General features: G+C 32.0%; 1 protein-coding gene across 1 annotated transcript in view; it reads left to right on the top strand.

Moving 5' to 3' along the window:
* Rgk3 (Rad, Gem/Kir family member 3) overlaps positions 1–26,976 on the top strand; it is a 339,001-nt gene that overhangs the window by 135,935 nt on the left and 176,090 nt on the right. The window contains exon 3 of the mRNA XM_085959861.1: positions 12,222–12,455. Within this exon, the coding sequence (XP_085815987.1) occupies positions 12,222–12,455 (234 nt within the window). The remainder of the gene's footprint in view (positions 1–12,221; positions 12,456–26,976) is intronic.

The raw sequence follows: 26,976 nt of genomic DNA, 5'->3' as shown, positions 1-26,976 counted from the left end.
ACAACTACACGTATTAAAACTCTCAAACCTTCGACCAAAGCCTAAGAAACCAAATACCCTTTACCATCAAAGATATACCATAGTCAAAAATGTGGCGTCATTTGAAGAAGAAAAGAAGAAGAATCGTGTCACTATCATATTATATCATTAGAAGAAAATAACGTCAAAGATTTCATCATCATCATCAGACTGAATCTATCCACTGCTGGATGAAGGTCTCTCCAAGCTGATTCCACTTCTCTCGGTCCTGTGGGTTGCGTTGCCACGTACTTTCGCAAAACTTTATCATTGCATCGATCCAGCCTCCTCTAGGTCTACCTTGCTGACGTTTTGCACCTCTCGGATACCACTGGATGACTAAATTTGTCCAACGATTGTCTCTTCTTCAAGCTATATGTCCAGTCCATCTTCATTTGAGGAGCGAACTCTATCACTTCGCAAACCCTTATCTGCTTCCTTATCCACTCATTCCTCTTTTTGTCCTTTCGCGGTATGCCCAGCATGTACATCTCCATACCACGTTGTGCTATCTAAGTTTTTGGATCTCTCTTTTACTTATGGTCCATGTTTCACACGCATATGTAATTACGGGAAGCACACACTGGTTGAACACTTTGCGCTTTAGGCACAGTGGAAGGACACTTTTGCGGACAATAGCACTCCAGCCTAGCTTTACTCAGCGAACAATTTCATCAAATATACATCCATATATTATAGACACTTGTTGTCCCAGATAGGTGTAGTTTTTCACCTGTTCGAACTGAGTGCCATTGACGAGGATCTCTTTTTGGCCCGCGAAGCAGTTGAACATGAATTTCGTCTTTGTTACATTTATGTTCAAGCCTACTTTATTGCTTACTTCAGCGAGTTCCTACATTCTGCTTTGGAGGTCTTCTGGGTCGTATGAATCAAAGCTTTATAGTTCTAAAATTAAAGGATTTGTAATAAAAATGTCTTTTATGGAGGTATAAAGAAATACATGTTTTAAAGAGATTCTTTTTTAAAGGTATGTATCATTATAACACAATCCAATGAAACACGCCATGTATATGTGTGCTAACTTCTTGATGACACGCAATATAATATAATATCTTCGGGTCAGAACCAAATCTAGCTAATATAGTATACCAAAGTATATGATTTTCCCATGGACTATAATACAAGCTTCGGTAATCAGTACTTGTCGTTTCGTGTTTTAGATTATCTATGGTTCCGTGTCATTGATAAAATCACCATAATTGGAACCAGGGCCGAATTTATCTTTAAAGGGACCCTGGGCTATAAAATATCATGAACACTAATATATTGAAACTTCACTATATTTATAATATAATTGTACTAAATACTTATATTAGAGGAATTGAACAAAGTGCTAGATTTACAATAGAGCTGAAAATGTCACAGCACATGACCTCTAAAGGTTCAAATAAATTATCATCACATTATGTGCTATCATGTGCTGTTACAGTATGCAATGTCGTTTTTCGTGCCGAAATTGCCAGAACAATAATAAGGTCACCTCACGCGCACCGCGCTACATCGCTAACCGCATGACTCATTAAACGTTTTAATTATTTTCTACATGCATACACATTTTCGACTCATGTCAAACTCTCGTGTTCTTTATTTTTAATGGTTTTTTCTGTGGATTTTTTATTAAATTATTATCTATTATCTGCAGGTTAGGTTATGTTCTAAATATTATCTATGGATGCAATATCGCAAGTAATTTTAACGTACGCACACAAAGAAACTGTTAAAATTAGCATGAATAATAATTCAAAATACTGATACATTAGAGTTGGCACTCTCCATCATTGAATTTATAGAGATAGTGATCATTCAAAATATTCTGCGAAATGACGAAGCCATAGACTAAATATGTCACCGTATTACCGTAGCACCGTACTACTTGACGTGATCATAATGTAATTGCAGCTTAATTGACAGGGGTTCCAAGACGTGAAAAATAATTTAGTTGATACATGAAAAAGTCTCTTTACAGATTGCCATGTATAAAAAACGATTTATGCATCATTGTGTATCAATATTAATTATGTTCACTTCCTCTAGTAAATCTGAAATATTTAATTTTTATTCATTTATAAATTAATAATGTTGTTCTATCTTGTAAACCTTATAAATTCAAGACATTTTTTTCATTCTTATTCAGGCGACAGTAAAAACGATCAAATTTTTTGTTTCAAATAAAAGTTCGAAATTCAAAAAATTAAAACAAAATAACAAACTCTCTTTGTAAAAATGGCAACGGTCCCCGTCAAATGTATTTATATTTTTGGAGCCTCTGATATATTGTAATTTTAGTTCAATGTCCCTTCGAGGGTAAATTCAGCCCTGACTAAACATGATCGATGTTGACCCACGGTGTTTTTTTTTAATTCGTGGCAATCTTGACGGTTGTTCTCCATGACAATGAATTTATTTTTCAGGGCTTGTAGACCCCATAAAATTTATTATCATTAGCTCATTTAGACTAGCATAATCTTTAGCTTCAATCTAAGCCTGATTGTAAAATAGTTTAATTTATCAAAACTTAATAATACTATTTGCAGCAAGGTGTACCTATAAGTAAATCGTTTTACAGTGGCACCATGGGTACGGCAAATGCGGCTTACAGTGTAGTGGTATTGTTTGCTAGTATTGAAACAGGCATTGTCGTAAGCAATTCAATACACGCGCGGATTGCCTATGGTGCCACTGTAGAATGATTTACCTATAATAAACAAGGACGTTTAGGTAAATTATTGGCGATAAAAACCATTAGAAATTATGTAAAAGTTGGGGATGTGGTAGGATAAGGAAGACGATGAAAAAAAAATCTACAATGTACACATGGAAAGGAGGTGCAAAACTAGGAAATGGGACAACTGGACGCCAGGACAATTGGACGCCGCACTGTCGTAGACACGTAAACAGAACGTAGACGATGAATTTTAATCAGTTTCTACCTACTACTTAGTAGTTTTAATTCATTTTACTCTTAACGTGTTTTTTTTATTGCGGATTGAGAATTACCATGCCTAAGGCTTTATATAAAAATAAAAAACTCTTTTTTCGTTGGAACTTAAACATATGCACAATGAAATCATTATTTACGTGTGCATATTTGAACTCTCACCAACTATTAAATCATAATATAATAATTTAAATATAAATAATAATAATATTAAATATTTTTTTAAAAGTCTTCCACGTCAATTTATATTCGAATTGCGTGGCGTCCAGTTGTCCCGGCGCCAAATCGTCCTACATCCCAAAACTAGAATCCCGCACATCGTGATTCATGGAAGACTCACTAGACGTCGCGTCATCCTACTGGCAAACCTCATAAAAGATGCTGAAATAGCTGAGATTCAGTTTCGCAATATTCTGAATAAAACACACCTGAGCATCTATTCTATACACAATATTGTTATAGGTCGCTACCGGCAGCTATCGAGGGTAGTTTTTTTCATTTTTTGTATCGAAGTATTAGCACTTTTTGTAACAAATACAATAAGTTAGTTAGTGCTATGTTTTTATGTTAATACCACCTCTTCTTGGCTGTGATAAATTTTAGAGCGAGATAGACAGTTTTGACTGTTAAGACGGCGAACGTATTGTAACAATTATAATACTTCGATAAAAACATATGAAAAACTACCATCGATAGCTGCCGATAGCAGTCTTGTGTATAGAAAAGATGTGCTGATGGTCTAAACTAGTGATGTTGATTGAACCCTGCAGTCTGCGGGTGCTTGGTAGTTCGAAGTAACACTTGAACAAAATTGATTAAATTATAATAATCCTAAAGTAATATTTACACATGCAATCATTGCTCTCATCTCTTTAACGAGGATGATATTATAGTACAGGGGCTCTAGGTCTACCTTGCTTGCACTTCTTGGATGACTAAATTTGCCCAACGATTATCAATTCTTCGAGCTATGTGTCCAGTCCATTTCCATTTGAGGTTTTTAGTAAACTCTATTACATCGCAAACTCTTGTCTGTTCCCTTATCAACTCATTCCTCTATTTGTCCTTTCGTGTTATGTCCAGCATGCAACTCTCCATATCACGTCGTGCTACCCTAAGTTTCTGGATCTCTCTTTTACTTAGGGTCCATGTTTCACATGCAATTATGTGATTACGGGAAGCACACACTGGTTGAACACTTTGCGCTGTAGGCACAGTTAGAGGTCACTTTTAAAGGCATTATTCAGTAGGCCAAAAGTATGTTATTCAAAATATATTATTCAAACGTATTCTTTGATCTAATTTGCGCTATAATTTAAAATAGGCCGTTAGTGTGATGGAACTAAATAAAAATGACTAGATGTCTTTATTGTGTTTTTCAAAACGCGTGTTTTACATTATGTAACACAAATTTTGAAAATGCTAGGTACCTACATAGTAATATTACCTGTATTATAATGACATGACACTTTGAAGAGTTTGTTTGGGTACAGCGCACAGCACTTCTGTACAATGGCGCTAATGCGAGCATTAACTTCGGCTACACAGTCTGCTTTTAGTGAAAAATGAAAATGGCAGACTTAGTAATTTACGTTATAATTGCTACTATTAAAAGCTTTAGTTATTTCTGTTATATAGTTAACACAGCGATTCCCAAACGAGGTTCCGACTCTAAGCCGTGTCGGAGGTTAAAGGTCACTGAAAGGTTTATTTATATTTTAATAAATTATAAACTAAAATAGTTCTTGAGTTCATTGCTAAAAATTACGATAAAAGTTTTTATTCTATTTGGAAAACCCATTTATTTTGCAAGTCGATTCGATTTATTAGCCGACTCTCACATCAAAACTCGTCCGCCTTCAACGTGACGAATACGTTGGTGTGACGTCATCGTTATTCACGTTGCCAAATGGAGCTCCGCAGATTGGTGGAATGAGACTTTTTAGTTTGAAAAAATATCTACTGTTGCAATCGACAAGTTGCACGCTTCTCGGGTTGTGAGTCGAAGACGCCAGGACGCATACAAACATCTACGATTTGGTCATTCTTATACCGGCTCGCTGATCGCCGCATCCAAATATCCATACGTTCGTTCTTGGAAGGTTTGATTTATGGCTGCGCGGCGGACGGGCGAGTTTAGATGCGAGAGCCGGCTTATACTCTTATATTTAAATTGACATATAGATTGTTATTATCTAGTAATAGCGACTCTATACGTGCATGGATTTACTGGTTAAATGGTATGGTATAAATTGAACTATCACGATAATAACTGTTTACGCGTAATAGTGCTGACTGTCTCGCCAACCTCATTATTCAAGCGTAAGCGAGACCGCGTTGTTGTCATTGTATGGTGCTTTTCTTTGCTAGTTTTTTTTCCGTCAGGTTTGCCACTATCGTTACACTGCGCAGGCGCCACTCAAATTCCAACTGTCGCGTGAAAATTCAGAAGCTGCTGAACTTTTTTGATCCATGCATGCAAGCTTGCAACTTACACGATAATACGTTTTTTCAGTGCATTTTACGTACATAATACGTACCTATTATTAGCAGTAAATCCATGCATTGGGGCCACTTTAATTAAAAGCAGAGCCAAGGCAAGAGTTTGTATACGTCGAAAAAAAGGACATGGACAGCCAACTGTGAGGCATTTGAAAGGTTTGCTACGTTGTATTGAGGAGGGAATAATTCCAATCCCTCCTTAGAATCATCACTTTCAACTCCTGACTTCTCTGTTTATGCAGAATTTCAGTACACGGATACAGCTGGTGTCACTTCATGTCACTAAAGCGAAATGACGACAGAGCAATCCAAGATTCTTTTGATACATTCAATAAAGGGGCGTAACATAATATAACTTGAAATCGTTTTTATTTATATGAAATCTTATTTAGATATGGTCCCAATATTTAAGCTCGATTTGATATAAATAAAAAGGATTCAAAGTTATACACATTTTATATTTTTATGAAAATCGGTATTTTTTTAAATAAATATAAAAAATATTAAAACTAAATTAGTCAAAAATTAGGCGAGGAAAAATTGAAAAAAACTAAATTTTAATAATATCTAAACATGACCATAAAATATAATGTAATAATAAGATGCGGTCCTGTGACAAATTCACATTTTATAACATTTTTTTACAATTTGTAAGTATATCTTTAACTAATCTAAAAAAATCGTTGTGTGTACTTATGTACGCGCGTTAGAAGTTATACTTCTTTGGTGTAACAAAACAAAAACAAAACTAGTGATAAACTAGATTCTTTGACTAGCTCCTAATTATCTTGTTAAATTACACACTCAAGAAAAAGAACCGTTTATTGGAATGCCGTTGGTTTATTTCTGACGTTTAATCGTTTGCTTACGTAAGGAATTGCAAATGGCCGACAATAATAAATTCGCTGCCTAGGCAACGGAACAATTCTAAACTATAATATTATACTGTCTAATCGTTATGATTGCAGTATCATACTGTGGCGTGAATGTAGTGCGTTTGGCTGATAACCGAACAATCGGTGGTTCGAATCCATTCGAGTGCGTTTTTTTTCTTGTGAAAAAATAAATTATGTGTTACATATTGTCACACGCCAAAAATACACTCTGATCTGATTTCCCAAACGCACCAAAAGAAGTATAACTTCAAAAATATTATTTAATGTTTTCAGATTCATATATTGTATTAATTTATTAATACAGTTGAAATTGTAAATTATCAAAAAAATGACTCAAATTAAGATTAAGATTAAATTCCAAAGATAACCAAATGTTTTGTGATTTTGCATTTATGTATTTCAAAAGTTTAAAAACTTTTTATATGCCACAGTCAGCACTTTCACATGTAAACAGTAGTTATTATCGCGAAAGTTTAAAATACACACTACTGGTGCCAGTAAATCTATGCACGCGTACAACAGACGCTACAACGTTGATGCGGTATGTTTATAATAGCAATCAATACACTTAAACATAAAATTAATCACTCTATTCATGCGGTCACATCATCAACTTTCAATCGCGCAATATAAACACCGAAAAATTTATGAGAATTTTTTATTTTGTTTATTTCAAAAAATCGCTTCAAATTAATTAAAACATGGATAATATTATGTAAAAATAAGAAACATACATTATTTAAATGAATATTTTTATTACCGGAGCCGTAAACATGTCTAAAAAGAGAAATTAATTCCTGACTGATATGAAACTTTTGCATCTACTTGAAATGAAACACTTTAATCGTAATTTCCAGGAAAATTTATATTTTGTAATTTGTTTGGGATGTAAACAGAACGCGAGTTTTTGTCAGTACGCTATGGAAACTTATTTCATAACGATACAGGTAATGGGTGGCAACATTCTGATGTATTCATTCAAACATGACGTGAGGCGGCCTAAATACGGTACGGTCTCAGAGCTCGAAGTACAAATTTTGACGAACCGGAACGCTCGATAATATTTCAAAAGAAATTTATTCAATTTTTACAATGTTTTTATTATGTCGTATTCTTATTTGTCCGGTGGTTGTTTTATCCAGTACAAATCTTGCAATCGATTTTTAACTAACTTCCCGACTAGCTAGACATTTGAAACTTTTAGAATATATTAGAACACGGTGCCAATGCATTCTTTTAATACTTTTAGCCATCTAAAAGTAGAATTGAATTCCTTTTCAGTTAATTATGTTTCGTATGAAAAGTTATTTCGGAAGAAATCCGTAATCCAATTCACTTTGTCTGCTAGAGGTTTGGGGTCCTAGCAACTAAATTATTAATATATACGTGCGTTACTATAGAAATCAATATGAAATGTCAAAATGATATTTCAGTGTTATTTCTATCAAGAACAAATTTTTTGATCGTCTAAGCTAGTCAAGTTAAGTTTATATGATTCAACTGAAAATTTAAAAACGTTGTTTATAAAAAGTTCTTTTTATCTTGTAATTATTTACCCTATTCACCTCAGATAAACACATTAAATAAAACTCATTAAATTTATAAAATATTACGTATCCATTGAAGAGATGGGCAGGCAAATTATGTCAGCGTTGGAGACGAAAATATCTCATTTCTACAAATTATACTATTTTTTTTTTATAAAAAATGTATTATCCACTTTCTTCTTTTTATCCGCTACCCAAAAAATGTGCATTGGCTGCGTACTTCTATGGAACGCCACTGTTTAATACTTATAAAATAGTTGTAATTATATTATAAATGATCGTTTATCTATTTAATATAGTAATGATAAACAATATATCCACAAACGCAGAATATGTTGGAAAGCAAAACCCGGGATGCTATATCCAAATTAGTAGATTTTTTAAAAATAATTATAACTGTGTAATATAATATAATAATTATTATGACAATTAATATGCACGTGCATTCATACATTTTTACAAAATAATAGATTATTCATTAATAAGTATTACTAGGGAAGATAATGCTTTGGTTAGCAGGTGTTGGTTTAACTTTGGTTTTTTCCTAATAAAAATAAATTGTATTTTCTGAAGATCGAAATTGATTAATTTTAATTTCCGAAATAATATGTGTAGCAAAATAATATAAAAACTCAGTATTGCTTTTGTAGAGATAGGGATTTAGGACTTGTCATAAATATTAATTTTCACCATGCGTCGGACAAACTTTCTGTTAAACTCCAAGGTCTTCCTAATAATTTATAAATCTGAGCGCAATAATATTTTCTTTCGCGCGACGGAGCGCTAGTCTCAATAAATTCACTGACCGGTTCGCTGCGATCCATCCCAAGCCCTGTACAGTTTTATTTAATACCTTGACTAGATAGAGCCAAAATATAATAAATGAAATTATACAAGAATTCTAAGACTAATGGATGTACTGAGGATTGAACTAATACAAGTGACATAATAATATGTATAACTAGAAAATAAATTTAAGAGCACACATCGCTACAAAATTATTTAAGCATGGAACCGAATTCATCACAAGGACATGGTTTAAAAATGTCATTATTATTTTTATGGTAACTTTATAATATTATCTAATCTGTAGGTTTTACTAATTGTCTTTTTAAAATACTTACGACATTAATAAACATAAAGAAACATAAAGAAATATCAATATATTTTTTATGAATTTGTAATAAAAGATCATAATTTAGAACGATTCATTATTCGACTGATTTAATCTGCAAATCGGCTAACTCAATTTGGGAAAATTGTTCAGGAAGGAGAAAAAACTTAATAATAATAAGGGTGACATGCTCAGCGTAGGTCAAAATGGAGCTTTTGTTCTATTTTCAAAGCATGATCCTGGACATACATTAAACGTTGTAGATAATCTATTTATATAATTTTGAAGCCTTATTATCCTTTATATTTATTTTAAACATTTGATGACTGCATAAAGTATTTTTATTACATAAAATAGTATTCTTTTAAACCTCTCGCTCTAATGTTTTAGAATATAGTTATATTTCAGTATATGCATGTGCAGTGGTGTAAAGATTTTTTACATTTATTAATTTTTAAACCCATTCATAAAACCATCAGTATAATTTATGTTGACATTATTATAGTGAAATATTTACGATAAAAAATTAAATTGATAATCTCTGTGATCCCAAATTTGACAAGAATTGGGCATTTTATTATTCAAAAAATGGGCAAGATTAACACATTTGAAGATAATAAAATTCTAAAGATACCAATTATAAGCTATGTCTTTGACCATTCAAGTGTGATAAACATCCTACGAATAGTGATTGCTTTATAATTATTATTGACCTAAGAATAAGGTAGTGTTTTTTTGAAATACGCCATTTCTTTTGGCATTCCCCAGTGGTTAAGCTACAACGTACGGCCGTAGCCATAAATTGACAAACTATAATTGAAGTAGGGAGTAAAATGATGTTAACGCGCGTGTTTGAACATGTATCTAACCGATTTTTTTTAACAGTTCCAGGATCATGCTTTGAAAATAGAAAAAAGCTCCATTTTGACCCACGCTGAGCACGTCCGCCCTTAACTATCGAGCGAAATTTAACAATTACAAAAATACACTTGGATTTTTTTTACAAATGAGCTGCGCTTTAAATTAATACACAATTTTAGCTTCCCTTTTCATAAAGAAAATTTATATGAAGAACGGTGTTGTTCCATTTACGATATTGGAAATTTTCCACCTGCAGTTGGCTGTTTTGTGTGAAAAACGATAACGCATTTATTTGTAGATTTAGGAGTTTGACATTTGGTGTGAGCATGGAAAACACGCTTTATAATAAAATACCATCATAATCTCATTTTTCGTCAAAAGTGCACTTAGCTGGTTTTCAGATTAAGTAGTCAATATGGTATTTTCAATTGCCTAATTAACTTTGAACTCGACTCGTCAATATAGTCACCAATGCACTTATATACATTCAATCATTAAGACGACCTCAATTATCAATGATTTAGTATATTCAGCTACCTTTAAAACTGTTTCATAAACTCCGGAACAAAGAAAGTAAGACAGAGCATTCACGTAAACCAGGTGTTCTTAACCTTTTTGCGATAGCGGGCGCATTTGAGATTTGGGATAATAGTGGCGGGCGCACATCGGATTTCTAAATTTTTAGTTTTATGCGTTACATTTATTATATCGATAGATTATAGATTTATTTACATTTAAACGCCAATGAGGGCATTTACAAAATAAGCATAAAACACCCATGCAGTTACATAATATATTATATTATATAAAATAAAAAGAGATAAAATACAATAAAGAGTAAAAAATATATTCAAAATAACACACCCTAAATTAGTACAATATTTGACATTGCATTTCACTTAATAACTTTTCAAGACCTTCTTTTTGATGTTATTATTAGGGCCCGGATTTGTATGCAACAAAAACATGGTTATATGCATGCACGTATGCACTTGAAATCAATAAAATATGCACTAAAACCGAAGAAATATGCAGTTAAAAATTGACATTTTTTGTGGGAAAAAATTGTAAATACCCACTTTACCCAATATTACTGACAAAAAATCGAATAACTAGTTAATAATTATTCAACATAATACGATATCAGAAGAAAAAACACAAACAAAGAATATAATAAAGTTAATCAATTACAATTTTCAAAATAGTTTTTTCACAAGTACCTACAAATAATTGAATAATAAATGCATTGTAAACCAAACATAACTTAAAAAACAAAAAACGACACACTTAACTATTCCTAAATACCATTTTCTGTTTTTTGCCAGAAAAAAAAATATTTTTTTCAATATTATGCTCTGGCATTAAATTTTTCTGCATAGGTATCTGTCAGTATTTTTTTTATATGCGGAAAACTACCTCTCAACGTCCACTTGGGCAAACTTTAAATAATAGTGCCCGAGTTGACTTCACTTTTTCCACTGATAAATCCACAGCTCGGAGATGGCATTAAAAATGCAAGTGCATCTAAACTATCTTTCTTCCTAACTTAGTTATATTTCGATAAAATAATTAAAAAAAAACTAAAATTATACATTCAAAACTCTAAAATATGCATTTATTTATAAAATATGCACTAATGTCTCAAATATGCTCTAACGTCTCAAATATGCATTTATATGCACAATAAAATTTTATTTTTGGATTCTATGTCTTTCAAAACAAATTTCTGTGCAACTCTCATAGCTGTGCATACACCCTAAAAAAACATGCACTAGCATATAAATCCGGGCCCTAGTTATTATGTTCATGGTGGAAAATAAAGATTCGCACAGATATGTGGAACCAAAACAGGATTTAATTTTGAAAGCTCCTTTTTTCAAAAGTGGTGTTTTTAAGGGATTCGGTTCATTAATGGAACACTGCTTATTAATCAGCACCAGTGAGAAATTTTTTCTTAATTAATTTGCTGTATAAAAATGGGTTTTTACTTTGTGCCAACAAATAAGAGTTTTTAAAGGAAGTAATGGTGCCATTTTTATTTTTATTTACACGGTTAGTAAAAAACGTTTGCTGTGTAGATAGTCCTGATTTTAGTTGACGAATTATCCTTTCAACTCAACTCAACTCTGTCGGGGGTGCACGAAAATTGCTCCACGGGCGCACATTCGCCCGCGGGCACGTGGTTAATTTAGAACCCCTGACGTAAACGTATGAAAGAGGGGTATAATACGTATGAGAATGATGTCAGCTGGTACTGCCACATTGTAATAATTGATAGACAACTTACATAATAATTATCTATATAATATTTTCTTTTGTTTCAGGCATTGTGAATAGAGGTGATTCTTTCCGCCGGCGTCGTTCCCGATCCAACAGTTTGGCGCCCTCCCCAAACGAACGCCCCGCGACAGTCGCCGCAGAGCCCCCGCCTGGGTCAGCCCCTATGATGAGGCCTGCTCACAAGGTCGCCATCATGGGGGCGCCTGGCGTCGGGAAAACGAGTCTGGTCAGCCAGTTCAAGACTTCAGAGTGTATCAATGCCTACGATAGACAAGGAGGTAAGTGATTTTCTTTTTGTTTCTTTGTAGGTAGGTATATAATATCATATGTTTTACTACGTTTCAGATTCAATATAGGTAACGGAAATCCCAAAATAAATACATGGAATTTGTCCATTTTTTCGATAACGCCGAGGTTAAAATTTTCACTGAGCCGTGAACCGTCACACCGACAAGTTGAATGCTGCTGATCTTTTATGTGGGTGTTAAAATGTGTTACTTTCTTTCAAATAAACTTCACCTTTTACTTATCTGGAAGCAATCTGAATGCCTATTACAGTGGTGATGGGTGACTTTTGGAATGATGTAGGCTGTGGAAATTACAGAAAAAGAACACACTTATCAGGTATACTTACGGGAAATAAGAAGATAATACGATATTACACTAATTCGATGAATAATGACATAAAATTGAGCCATGAGTTTAAATTATGTATTTTCCTAAACATTTATACACATCAAAAATTATTAGATTAATCAACATTATTTTACCACATTTTTCTTAGCTCGTATTCTTGTTTGTCCGGTGGTTATTTATCCAGTACAAATCTTGCAATCCATTTTTAACTAACTTCCCGACTAGCTAGATATTTGAAACTTTTAGAATATATTATCAGAACACGATGCCAATGCATTCATTTAACACTTTTAGCCATCTTTACGTAGAATTGAATCCATTTTCAGTTAATTCTGTTTTGTATGAAAAGTTATTTCGGAAGAAATCCGTAATCCAATCCACTATTATTGGTTGCTAAGAGGATGGTCTTAGCAACTAAATTATTAATATATACGTGCGTTACTATGGAAATCAAAATGACATTTAAGTATTCTATATGTGTTTGTTTGTTGCAGAATAGCAAAAAAATGATTTGTTGGCAATTGCCTTATTTGTCCTAAATTATAATTACATGGAATTGTCAAGTTTATATGATTCAACAGAAAATTTAAAAACGTGGTATATAAAAAGTTCTTTTTATCTTGTAATTATTTAATAAAACAATCTATATTTATTTATATGTGATTGAATGCCATAGGATTTTTTTTTTGAATTCTATATTAATTAATTATTTTAATAATATATTATACGCAAAAATGGTAGGCTTACGCATTAGAGCCTATCGTTTTGTATAGACTGCTGCAGACATCCTGAAGTCACGTGACATAAAGTTCATACAAAAATATCACTATTAATAATACTTAAATAATTAAGTAGACAATTTTTTTAAAGATTGATGTCACACTATTGCATATCTTTTAAGCCTTTCTTTCCTACTTTCATACATATAAGACAGATGTCGTTGGCAAATAAACTATTTTTTTATAAAATAAAGTGGTTATATAGGTATGCAATGATTTTTTTTTATCTTATGGAGGTAGTCTTTAAATAATCGCCTAGTATGGAGTCTTCGCTACTGGGATATTACATTTTCATCATAAGTATTATGGAGAGATCTAGATCCGAAGCGTTTACCAACGTGACCAGAATTTTGGAATTATTGACATAAAGTAGTGTTATAGAAGGTCATATAACTAACTCTCTTTACAACTTTTGTCGAAACTGGAAAACTGTTGACTGTTGAACCATTTTTTATTAAATTTTTGAATGAGGTAATCGAAAGCCTATTAAAGTTTGAGTTTTGTATGGATTATTAAGTGACAAAAAAATAACAAAAGGCCTTAATTTTATATAAAAAAACTTAGTTTTTAATTCATCTCCTTCAGATTTCTTCAGCACTCCTTTTCCATTATACTGTATTATATAAAAGTTTTCCATCGCCTTAAAATAATAATTGGTCTTTTTTGAACAAAACCGATCCTCTTATATTAGGCCAAATTAAAAGTTACTCTTCAAAATAATAATTCCTCAAGTCAGTGACGTACGTGCTCAGCTATATTAGGATGGAAGTAGATTATTGACTACTTATATCATTAACGACCCACATGCTCAACGTAGATCAAAATGGATTTATTGGATGGAGCAAAATGGATCATTTATGGTATTTTCAGAGCATAACCCTGAACATTCCTCAAACGTTATAGATAATTTATTTATATAATTTTGAAGCCTTATTATCCTTTATATTTATTGTAAACATTTGATGATTGCATAAAATATTTTTATTACATAAAATACTATTCTTTTAAACCTCTCGATCTAATTTTTTAGAATATAGTCATATTTCAGTACATCCATGTGCACTGGTGTTAAAAAATTTTAGGTTTATTAATTTTTAAACGCATTTACAAAACCATTAGTAAAATTAATGTTAACATTATATAGTGACATATATACGATAAAAAAATATATTTTATAATATTTGTGATCCCAAATTTGACGAATTAGGCATTTTGTTATTCAAAAAAGGGGCAAGATTAACACATTTTAAGATAATTCTAAAGATATTGATTATAAACTATGTCGTTGACCATTCAAATGTGATAAACATCCTATGAATAATGATTGTTTTATAATAATTATTGACCTAAGAATAAGGTAGTATTTGTTTAAAATACGCCATTTCTATCGGCATTTCCCAGCGGTTAAGCTACAACATACGGCCGTAGCCATAAATTATTGACCTAAGAATAAGGTACTATTTTTTGGAAATACGCCATTTCTATTGTCATTTCCCAGCGGTTAACCTACAACATACGGCCGTAGCCATAAATTGACAAACGATAAATGAAATAGAGAGTAATATTATGTTAACGCGTGTGTTTGAACATGTACCTAACCGAAAAAAAATGTTTTTTAAAAAACGGTACATGTTCAAACACGCGTTGTTCAATTGTTGTTTTATCGTTTTAAATCACATAATAACAAATAAAAGAGGAGCATAATATCAATTATTATCACGGACCCTTTCAAGCCAAATTATCTAAACCTAAAAATAATACCTGGGTGTACTCATATCATAACGGCCGCCTTTGAAATCACATGGGTGAGCCACTGCATTAACCCTTCCACGTAAAACTTTGACGGGGCAATTAACCCGCGTAAATTATATTAACCCTTTCACTGTCACGTCAAGTTGAGCTTTACTCTCGTGTACAGCCTGACTGATGGCCTGGCCTAGCGTAAAAACAAAGAAATTTACCCGAATTAAATGCAATAATTACCTTGGAGTTAGGAGGTATATTGTTACGACTGTGGTTTTTTTTCAACAACATCGTAAAGCTATGGTATCACAGATATGTTACAGGTCTATTTAAAAAAAAATAACCCTTAGCTATAATGATTGCCAGTCACGTACACTACCAATACGCTGTTGCCACATGAAGTGTAGAGTTGTTATATTTTACAAACAAAATAAAAAATAGGCTGCATGCAGAATCGAGCTTCAGACAGAAATATTACCAATTACTGCCAATACTCTATAGATGACATTGGATTGAAAAATAATTTTATTTAGGGTATTTTGACTTATGAATGGGAACTAGTCCCAAATTTCTAAATTTGCTAAGAGATCCAAGTTACATTCGGTGTAGTTCCCATTTTATTTATATTATTTTCCTTTTGTTTAATGGACGGAATGGAATGGAATGAATGGAATTAAAACGTCTAAATGTCTGTTATGAAAAAGGAACCAACTGCATAGGCATAGCATCTGTCATAGTCAGTATCAGAAGAGGCAAGAGATGAAGGTTTCTTTGATGATATGGAGTACTCCAGCTTTATATACCTTAAGTTATTTTGCTTACGTTATTAAAGATATACAAATATTTTTTTGCAGTTTGATATTTTATGATAAATAAATAGTTTACGGCTTTTCAAGTAAAATGGAATAATAAAAAAGAGAATCGCCTGTTGGTTATTTTATGTAAAATAGTTTCTAGTGATTGTTAGTATGGAAAATGTCATAAAGTGAAAGGAGCCAACTGTATTATTGATTAATATCCTAAAATATATTACTGTATTTTATATTATTTTACTGGTAATAGAGATATATTAATAATAGTCACAGTGTTTTAATAGTTTTCATGTTCACAATATTTACATAAAGTATCTCAAAACATATACAGATTTTGAAACTCCATATCTCCATTCAGCAATTTTTCAGTTGGGTCCTTTATGTTTATTTAGTATTTACATTTTAGTCATGACAATATGAATTATTGCAATCTTAATAATAATAAATACTTACTACAATAATTATGTAAAATACATTATAAAATAAATTTGACAGATCAAATTAGTCCTTTTTGAAGCTTTCTAAAATACAATGAGGAATTATAATTATCAACATTATTCGTCCAAAGATACTGGGTTTTTATTCGCATGTTTGTTTCATTTTATAATGTTAATTATAATTAAATTATAATAAAATTAAATAATTTTATGTGTATCGTGTGATTAACTTATTTGATGGCACCATAAAGGTTGATTTATTTTTTATTAACTATATAATGTTTGTGGACGTGTTAAATAGGTTAAATTTATAATTGTATATATTATCATGTTTCTTTAATATTTACATAAACACATGCTGTCTTTTCTACTTTCTTGTTATATTAGTTGTTATTTGTAATTCAGATATTTTTAAAATTTTGTATTTATTATGTACCATGTATATTGGCAAATCGCTGTAATGCCGTAATACTCTTTTTCTAAATAAATAAAAAAAAACGTATTGTACGTACTATGGATTTAAGTTTTGTACTATTCCATTTGAGTCGATTTCCACTCAACCAATAACAACTTAAACGGAATAATACAAAACTTAAATCTATTAGAATTTAAATTCAAATAACATTAACTACCTACCTACCTACCCTCGGTCGATAGTATTAAAATTTATTAATAAGTCTATTTATTGAACATACATAATTTTGAAAACACTTCTGAGAAAATATAATATTATAACCAATAAAAAAATATTTAAATAAAAAAGTAAGACACCCCCCGCAGGAATCTAACCTGCAGCTCTCAGGTATCGCGCCCACGCACAAGGTCCACTATGCTAAAGGAGTCATACTTAATTACGACAAACTTTAACTATTATTTTATTCTAATGGATTCAAACTCTGTACTATTCCATTTAAGTCATTTCTCGCGACCCTGGTTTCGCCTTTCGGCATCTTCAGGCGTCGTGTACACTCACAAAAGGCAAACACACACTGACAATGAAAACTCTTAACTCTACCTTATATAGTAAATCAATACAATAGAGTAGGTATAAACTCCATTACCTACCTATCTAGTCAGAGGTTACAAGAAAAAGAGAAAAAATACATCAAACAAATTATGAATAGTTGAATTGTCAGTGAAAACTTAATTAGTAAAAACCCTATCTTATTAAAAACAATACACTGGATAGCATATTATTATAATAAATCGTCAAACCTAATAATAGGTCATTATTCGTTATAAACAATAAAAATACTACACTCAAGAGGTGTAAATCGTCAATTCTTAGAAAAATAATTAATGGAGTTAACTAATGAGATATTATAAATATAAATTATAAATATAATGTTATAAAAGTAGGTACCATGTAAGAGTATTATTAAAGACTAATATCTCATTAGTTAACTCAATTAATTATTTTTCTTAGAATTGACGATTTACACCTCTTGAGTGTAGTATTTTTATTGTTTATAACGAATAATGACCTATTATTAGGTTTGACGATTTATTATAATAATATGCTATCCAGTGTATTGTTATTAATAAGATAGGGTTTTTACTTATTAGGTTTTTACTGACAATTCAAGTATTCATAATTTTTTTGATGTATTTTTTCTCTTTTTTTGTAACCTCTGACTAGATAGGTAGGTAATGGAGTTTTTACCTACTCTATTGTATTGATTTACTGTATAAGGTAGAGTTAAGAGTTTTTGTTGTCAGTGTGTGTTTGTCTTTGGTGAGTGTACACGACGCCTGAAGATGCCGAAAGGCGAAACCCGGGTCGCGAGAAACGACTTAAATGGAATAGTACAGAGCTTGAATCTATTAGAATTTAAATTTAAATTCCATCAAATACCTTCGGTCGAAAGTATTAATATTATTTTATTACTATTAACTTCATAATTCCATTTTAAACCTTGTAAATTATTCCTTGAATAAAAACAAATATGTACCTAGTTAATTAATAAGTCTATGTTTCTTATTAAAATTTTAATATTAGATATGATGAAAGTAGCAATTTTAACAACAGAAATCAAAATGTATCAATGAACTGTGATACGGCGAACTGCATACGTATCTACAATTTTCCTGACGCGCCCATTTCTAAACCTGTCCACGTATGCCATTGAACGTGTGGTCAATGGTCCGGATAGCTACGAACATAATAATTTTTAAGAGCATATTAGTATACCCCCTTAAAACCGGAACCATACAAGCTTTCCTTATAGCATTATGTGCATGTATGTATATACATTTATATACTTATACTTGAGCTATGTCCGGAACCGGAACCCGGACGAAGGCAATTAATTATGCATCTTAATGTATTTTGCGGCAGATGAGTTTTTCTCATAATTGCGTTAGTTTTCTGACTCAAATTATTCGTCTACTCTCACGTCTCGAGGGACTGCCTTAACTCGGTTGCTCGGATATCGTCCCAGGAAACTAATTTGAGTTACATTTTGGGTGACTGGCGGACATTTTGAAATATAATGGCTTTAGTATGCTTTCCGGGAAAGCGATGGGATATTATAAGTCATACAACATTTTATTTAATCACTAGTAGACAGACGCCCGGGTATTTGTAATCTTATTTAACCACGGTAGTGCAAAAATGGCTAAAGTGTGAGAGCTAATTTCGTCACGAAACGTCAAGCATAATATTCAAAGAGGTTATATCAATAAACTAATCTAAAAAATAATAAAAAATATTTAATTTTAAATATAGAACATTCGAACAAAGTGATTATCATATTATTATTAGTGATAAAACTACGATTTCCTAATAAATGAAAAAAAGACAGATGTTCTTCCACAATTGTCTTGTTCTGTTATTCTTTTCGTATTTTAATATATAGCGTCCCCAGACAAAATGCCGCCCCATAGTAGCGCCAAAATGCCGCCACATATTTTATAAACAGTATTTTTGAAGTTATACTTCTTTAGGCGCCTTTGAAAAATCAGATCAGAGTGTATTTTGGCGTGTGACATGTAACACATAATTTATTTTTTCACACGAAAAAAATCGCACTCGACTGGTTTCGAACCACGATTGTTTGGTTATCAGCCGAACTCACTGCTTTTACGCCACAGTGTGATAATGCAATCGTGACGATTATCTTCTATATATATTATTATCCTAAGAGATTTTGGAAAATACACCAACAACTCATTTAAGCGACATTTTATTGTTATTTTTACATCTTCACTTCGAAATGTGCGCTACCGAATTATCTACCGATTGAATTGACCAAATTTGAGAAATATCCGATGATTTTCCAGAAACGTGACGCTTATAACCGATATTTTCTCATATAGCGTATACAATTCGCCATACTTCTTTTAACGCACAACAGAATGACGTCTTCGTCGCTTAAGACCTTCTAATCCTTTATTTGACAAACGAATTCGATTATTTTTATTCAAATATCGTAATGTAGGCATTGGCGCTCTTTTTTCCAGTGACAAAATCATAATCCTGGTACAATTCACTACGTATAATATCTTTTGACAGGAGCGTGCGCCACTGTCCGCCATTTCATAGATAACATGATAATCCAAATTTGATTTTTTTAAATACTTCTTTGTGGCTGTTACGCACTATTTTTTTATTGAATAATTACCTAAGCTACTAATTTCCATAGATCACAATATAGTCATATTAAACTAACAAAGTTGCCATTGCAAACAATGAAAGAAATTAATACGAATTGTTATAGTTATCAAAATGAGTCATATTGTATAATATCAACCTATTTTTATCGTCTCTATCATCATCAATCTTGACCTATCCACTGCTGGATGAAGGCCTCCTCAGCCTTATTCGACTCCTTACTTACACATGAATTGTTATATTTATCAAAATCAGTGATATTATATTATTATCTACCTATCTATATATAATGTCATTATTATCACGAGCCTCAAAAAATCCACTGCTGGATGAAGGCCTCTCTACGTTGATTGTATTATTGACATTATTGAATTTCTAATGTTATTTATCTACATATTCATATCGTCATCATAATCATCATCATCATCAACCAGGATCAATCCACTGCTGGATGAAGAGTTCCGCAACCTGATTCTACTACTATTGGTTTAACGAATTTGTGATATTATACATATTTCTATCCATCTTATCATCATCGACTTGAACCAATCCACTGCTGGATAATGGCCTCCCTAGCCCGAATCTACTCCTTTCTGTCATATGAATTGCTGTATTTATCAAAATCGGTCATACTATATTTATCTACATATTCATATTGTCATCATCATCATCATCAACCAGGATCAATCCTCTGCTTAATAAAGACCTCCATAGACTGATTCTACTCCTTTTTGTCATATAAATTTCTGTATTTATCAAAATCGGTTATATTATATTTATCTACATATTCATATCGTCATCATCATCATCACATCGACCTGAACCAATCCACTGCTTAATAAAGACCTCCTTAGCCTGATTCTACTCCTTTCTGTGATATGAATTTCTGTATTTATCAAAATCGGTGATATTACATTTATCTACATATTCATATCGTCATCATCATCATCACATCGACCTGAACCAATCCACTGCTTAATACTTTGGACGCGGAAGACGCACACGGTGCGTAATGACCAGGCGGCCGATCGATGTAATTAACGTGCATTTTAAAGGGGGCAATTAAAATCTCATTATCTCTTCAGCAGCGAAAGCGTTAATAAAGACCTCCTTAGCCTGATTCTACTCCTTTCTGTGATATGAATTTCTGTATTTATCAAAATCGGTGATATTACATTTATCTACATATTCATATCGTCATCATCATCAACCAGGATCAATCCACTGCTGGATGAAGAGTTCTGCAGCCTGATTCTACTACTATATTATACCTATTTTTATCGTTCTTATCATCATTGACCTGAACCCATCTACTGCTGGATAATGGCCTCCCAAGCCTGATTCTACTCCTTTCTGACATTTGAATTGCTGTATTTATCAAAATCGGTGATTTTATATTATATATATTTATATTTCTATTATCATTATGAGCCTGAATCAATCCACCGGTGGATGAAGGCCTCTCTTAGTTGTTTGAATTTCTGTCGGTCATATGAATTGCTATATTTATCAAAATTGCTGATATTATATTTACCCATTCATAATATCGTCATTATCATCATCAACCAAGATTAACGCTTTCGCTGCTGAATTTTAAAATGCACGTTAATTACATCGATCGGCCGCCTGGCCATTACGCGCAGTGCGCGTCTTCCGCGTCCAAAGTATTAATCCACTGCTGGATGAAGGTTATCCCAACCTAATTCTACTCTTCTTGGTCATATAAACTGCAATATTTTTTTAAATTTGTGATTTTATATACCTACCCATTTATATCGTCATTATCGTCATCAACCTGTATCAATCCACTGCTGTATGAAGGCCTCTCTAAGCTGATTCCACATCTTTAGGTCTTATAAATTCCTATTTTTATCAGATATAATATGTATTGCGTCATTATTTATCAACATTTGTCTCGATATGAATGTCCCGCACCGGGAAACTATATTGTTTAAGGTTAATTTTTAAATCAAAATATGATTTTTAAAATATTATTCTATGGCTCCGAGCATTTATTTTTTATAGACAATGAAACAAAATAATGTTTAAATTTATTTTTTATGCTGCTAACCTTTTTCTATTATGTAAATGGGACCCGAAAGAGATTAATATTCGCGTTATATCGGATCGCTATTTATGATAATCACGATTGAGATGTATAATTATTTATCATATTTAAATGCACATACCTACACATATATTGTATTAAAATTAAAATGACAGTGGTAGCAATCGGCAATAATTGCCAGCTGTTCTGCTAGGCCTAGCAGCCTGAAATGGTGTCGGACGATATTGAGAAGGCCAGACTCCAAAATAGACTACGCACATGACTCCAAATTTTTATTGGCAGTGACGACATGCAGATCGTAAAACTGACAAATCAGCTAAATTTTCAATTGTCTGACGTGAATGAAAATCCACCCCGAAGAGAAAACTATGGCGCCGTCTATACACGCTTTACAATTTTTATATTAAAATCCAACACCAAGTCACTATGACGAAAAGCTGTCTGCAAGACCTAGCGAGACAGACTGACGAGAGCCAGCTGGCTCAGCTAGTACAGTATAATATTATAATTTTCAATTGTTGCGTTGCCTAGGAAACTAATTTATTATTGTCGGCCATTTGCAATTCCTTACGTAAACAAACTATTAAACGTCAAAGTGGCAGTTGTTACTTTATAAATAAAAGCAACGATAAATAATTATATAATTTGGTAATATAAGTTAAAGTGTATATAAATAAACCAACGGCATTCCAATAAGCGGTACTTTTTCTTGAGTGTGTAATTTAACAAGATAATTAAGAGCTAGTCGAAGAATCTAGGTTATCACAACGTACATAAGTACACACACCGTTTTTTTTTATCATCCTTTCATGACTCCAATAATATCTACGAAATGTGTTGTATGGATACATTACTAACAATATAATATATATACCATTAATTCTAATTTAAATGCCATCTGTGCTTCAATAGACAATATTTTTTTAGGGTCAACGGTTTCGAATACATTTAAAATACAAATGACAACTTCCAAAACTCATGAGTAACTGGTAAACATACTTATTTATATTTTATAAGTATGTACTTACCTATAATTCACAAATATTCACGTATCATTGCTGGACGTGACGTCTAAGGAAGTAAACTAGGCATCGCGAACCCGACAAAAACTATAGTCCTGTTAAAACTTTTATAGTAATTAATACATTTTGTTTACAACCAGTCAGCTGATTTTTTTAATGGAAAAATATTTCCATTATCACTAAGTTTAGGTATCTATTTCTATATATACCTCCTTCGGGTAACTACCGTCCCCAAGCGACGCTCATTCTGCCTACCCCCACGGGAAGTCACTGGCAGACATTATTAAAATATTTAATCAATTATAAAGTCAGCCATTTTGATATATAGGCATTAGCACACGTCTCATATAATTTTCACTTCTTCTCCGTTGTACAAATTGTAACGAACTTTTTATACCTATAGGTACCTTTGTAAACTTCTACCGCCCGTTTTATCTATTTATATAATATGTATGTCAAAATATTATGTTTGTTTGATTTAATTTACCTACCTGACCAACTAACATAATATACTTATTATAAAATAATTACAAGACAAAAAGAACTTTTTATATACTTACAACGTTTTTAAATTTTCTGTTGAATCAAATACACTTGACTTGACTAGCTTAAACGATCAAAAAAAATGTACTTGATAGAAATACTGAATAAATATAAAATACTGAAATGTCATTTTGACATTTCATATTGATTTCCATAGTAACGCACGTATATATAAATAATTTAGTTGCTAGGACCCCAGACCCCTATCAACCAATATAATTCACTTTTACGGATTTCTTCCGAAATAACTTTTCATACAAAACAGAATTAACTGAATATGAATTCAATTATACTTGAAGATGGCTAATAGTAATAAAAGAATGCATTGGCATCGTGTTCTGATGTATTCTAAAAGTTTCAAATGTCTATCTAGCTAGTCGGGAAGTTAGTTAAAAATCGATTGCAAGATTTGTACTGGATAAACAACCACCGGACAAATAAGAATACGACCCAATAAAAACGTTGTAAAAATACAATATTTGTTCAAATCACATTACCTACCAATTCCAATATTGAATTGTCAGGCGGCTCTCGTGGTGCAGTGGGTAAGGCGCTGGCCTTCCACCCGAGAGTTCTGGGTTCGATTCCTGGTCATGACAAAAACATTTATGTGTTTTTCTCAAAGCCTGGGTGTTTGTGATTGTTCAAAATTATTAACAACCACCTTGTACGAAAAAGCAAGGACATGGTTATTAATAATTCTAAAAAAAAATATATTGAATTGTCACGACAGGTCAAGATAAAGTTTGCATATTTTGGATTCAATTTTAATTTGATATTCTTTTGTTTGACTTAGCTGTCAGAATTATTTAAATTTTGACATGTATACCTAAATGCAGATATTTTAATATTTAAGAATGTTATTATTTTTGTTTTGTTAAGTCGTACCCCGTTTACACGTGCATAGATTTACTGTGCAGAACATGTATTGTCCTGCAGTTGGCAAGATTGCATGCATGAATCAAACAAGTTTGGAAGCTTCCGCATTGTCCTGATTTATTACGCGAAAGTAAGATCTGCGCCTGCGCAGTAGAACGATTATGGCGAACCTGCCGGTAGAAAAACGAACTACTCGTTTGAGGTTAACCGATTTTCAATACGTCCTGTCAAATAGTACCTAAGTATAAAATGACAACATCGCGTCTCGCTTACTCTTGAAGAATGAGATTGGAAAGACAGTCAGCACTTTTACGTGTAAACAGTTATTGTCATGATAGTTTAAAATAAGCACTATTGCCGACAGTGATTCCGTGTACGTGTATAGGACAAGGCCTGACAGTATTTAAAATGGCACGTTTATGGGAAGCTGGTGAATGGTAGTAGGTAGAAATTCATCAGTGGTAGAGAAATATCTATCATATTTATTACAAGAGCATCGAATTACTTTTTGGGCGAATTATGAATTTCATATTATTAAAATAATATTGAACCTTTCAAAAATATTTCGTAGCTACCGATAAGCTCTCATTGAAGATTTTCAATGATTTTTTTAAAACTCTTCTAAGTACATTAATTGGCCATTTTCTTGGGTTACTTAGAACATTAAGCTCGACTATAATAACATAATCCGCGCTTAAGTCAACTTTCAATGGGACAGTTTTCTTTTATGCTACAAAAAAGGTTCCGAGAGAGCCTAACTACGCTATTTGGCATTTTATACAGAATTGACTTTCTTAAATGTTGACCTTTTTTAAATAGGAGCTGTGGATTTTTCTTTTCGTTTACTTTTTTTGAGATCTCTTTTTAAATATTACCATAAATTATTTTATTTTATCTCTAGTCATTTTATATGAAGAATAAAACGTCATTCATAAACGAGTCCGCTTATAACCTTCTTGATATAGTCATACACAATGTATTAGGTTGGTAATTCTTAAATATAATAATTACAAGATAAAAAGAACTTTTTATATACAACGTTTTTAAATTTTCTGTTGAATCCTATAAACTTGACTGGACTAGCTTAAACGAACAAAAAAAATGTACTTGATAGAAATACTGAATAATGATATGTCATTTCATATTGAAGTCCATAATAACCCACGTAAATATTATCTAATAATTTAGTTACTAGGACCCCTAACAACCAATAATGGTGTCGAAATAACTTTTCATACAAAACAGAATTAACTGAAAATGAATTCAATTCTACTTTAAGATGGCTAAAAGTATTTAAAAAATGCATTGGCATCGTGTTCTGATATATTCTAAAAGTTTCAAATGTCTAGCTAGTCGGGAAGTTAGTTAAAATCGATTGCAAGATTTGTACCGGACAAACAACCACCGGACAAATAAGAATATTATCTAAGAAAAACGTTGTAAAAATGTAAAAGAATGTGGTAGAAAATAACAAACAAATAAGGATCATTATTGCAACTCCGCGTACATGTCTTCACCGCATTATAATAATTATGTTATCGTGACTTCAGACGTATGCTTGAAGTATATTATTAAAAATAAAAAAAATTCAAAACGTTTAGTTACAAGTTTATTAATTATAATAAATCCATAAACTATTATAATACCCAAGGCTAGTTTACACTATTCGTCTTTTTGACGATTCGTTTTTTTTTCAATTCGTCTTTCGTCGTGTGTTTGTGTCCGATTTTCTCAAATCCTTTTCCAATCTTTGAAGAAGATCACGGAAGCAGCTATGGACATCCGAAAATAATTGAAAATTTTTGACTCATCTTGGCGTAACTAGCTCATTAGAATTCGAAAGGTTCCAACATGAGTTCGTTGTCTCACAAGTGGATGTACCTAGTGTCTTCTAGTTTTCCTCCGATGGGAACAGCGATGATAACAATACAAAATCATGAGAGCATTGACGTCAACCTTGTTGAAAGGTAGTATAAACACTGGGCTCTTCGTATACTTTTTCGGCTGATAGAAGACATCGTCACATTCGTTTTTTTTCAATTTCAATTTATTTATTTTACATATTGTGAACATTACAAATTATAAGTTTAAGACGTTCACAACATGACATTTAGAAACAAAGAAATATTATCAAAACAGTTTTATGTACATAACACAAGAGATAGATCAGTATTAAGTTATTCTACAGTATAAATGTGTAAATACAAAAAATATTAAGTATATAGGTACAAGGAAGTACACCGGATGAGTTAAGCAGACCCTATTTT

Source organism: Rhyacophila brunnea, unplaced genomic scaffold (genome assembly GCF_057557595.1).
Source record: "Rhyacophila brunnea isolate RB1 unplaced genomic scaffold, BYU_Rbru_1.0 scaffold_9, whole genome shotgun sequence".
NCBI classification, from domain to species: Eukaryota; Metazoa; Arthropoda; class Insecta; order Trichoptera; family Rhyacophilidae; genus Rhyacophila; species Rhyacophila brunnea.
Note: the sequence above shows the minus strand (reverse complement) of the source record. Positions and strands in the feature narration are given on the sequence as shown.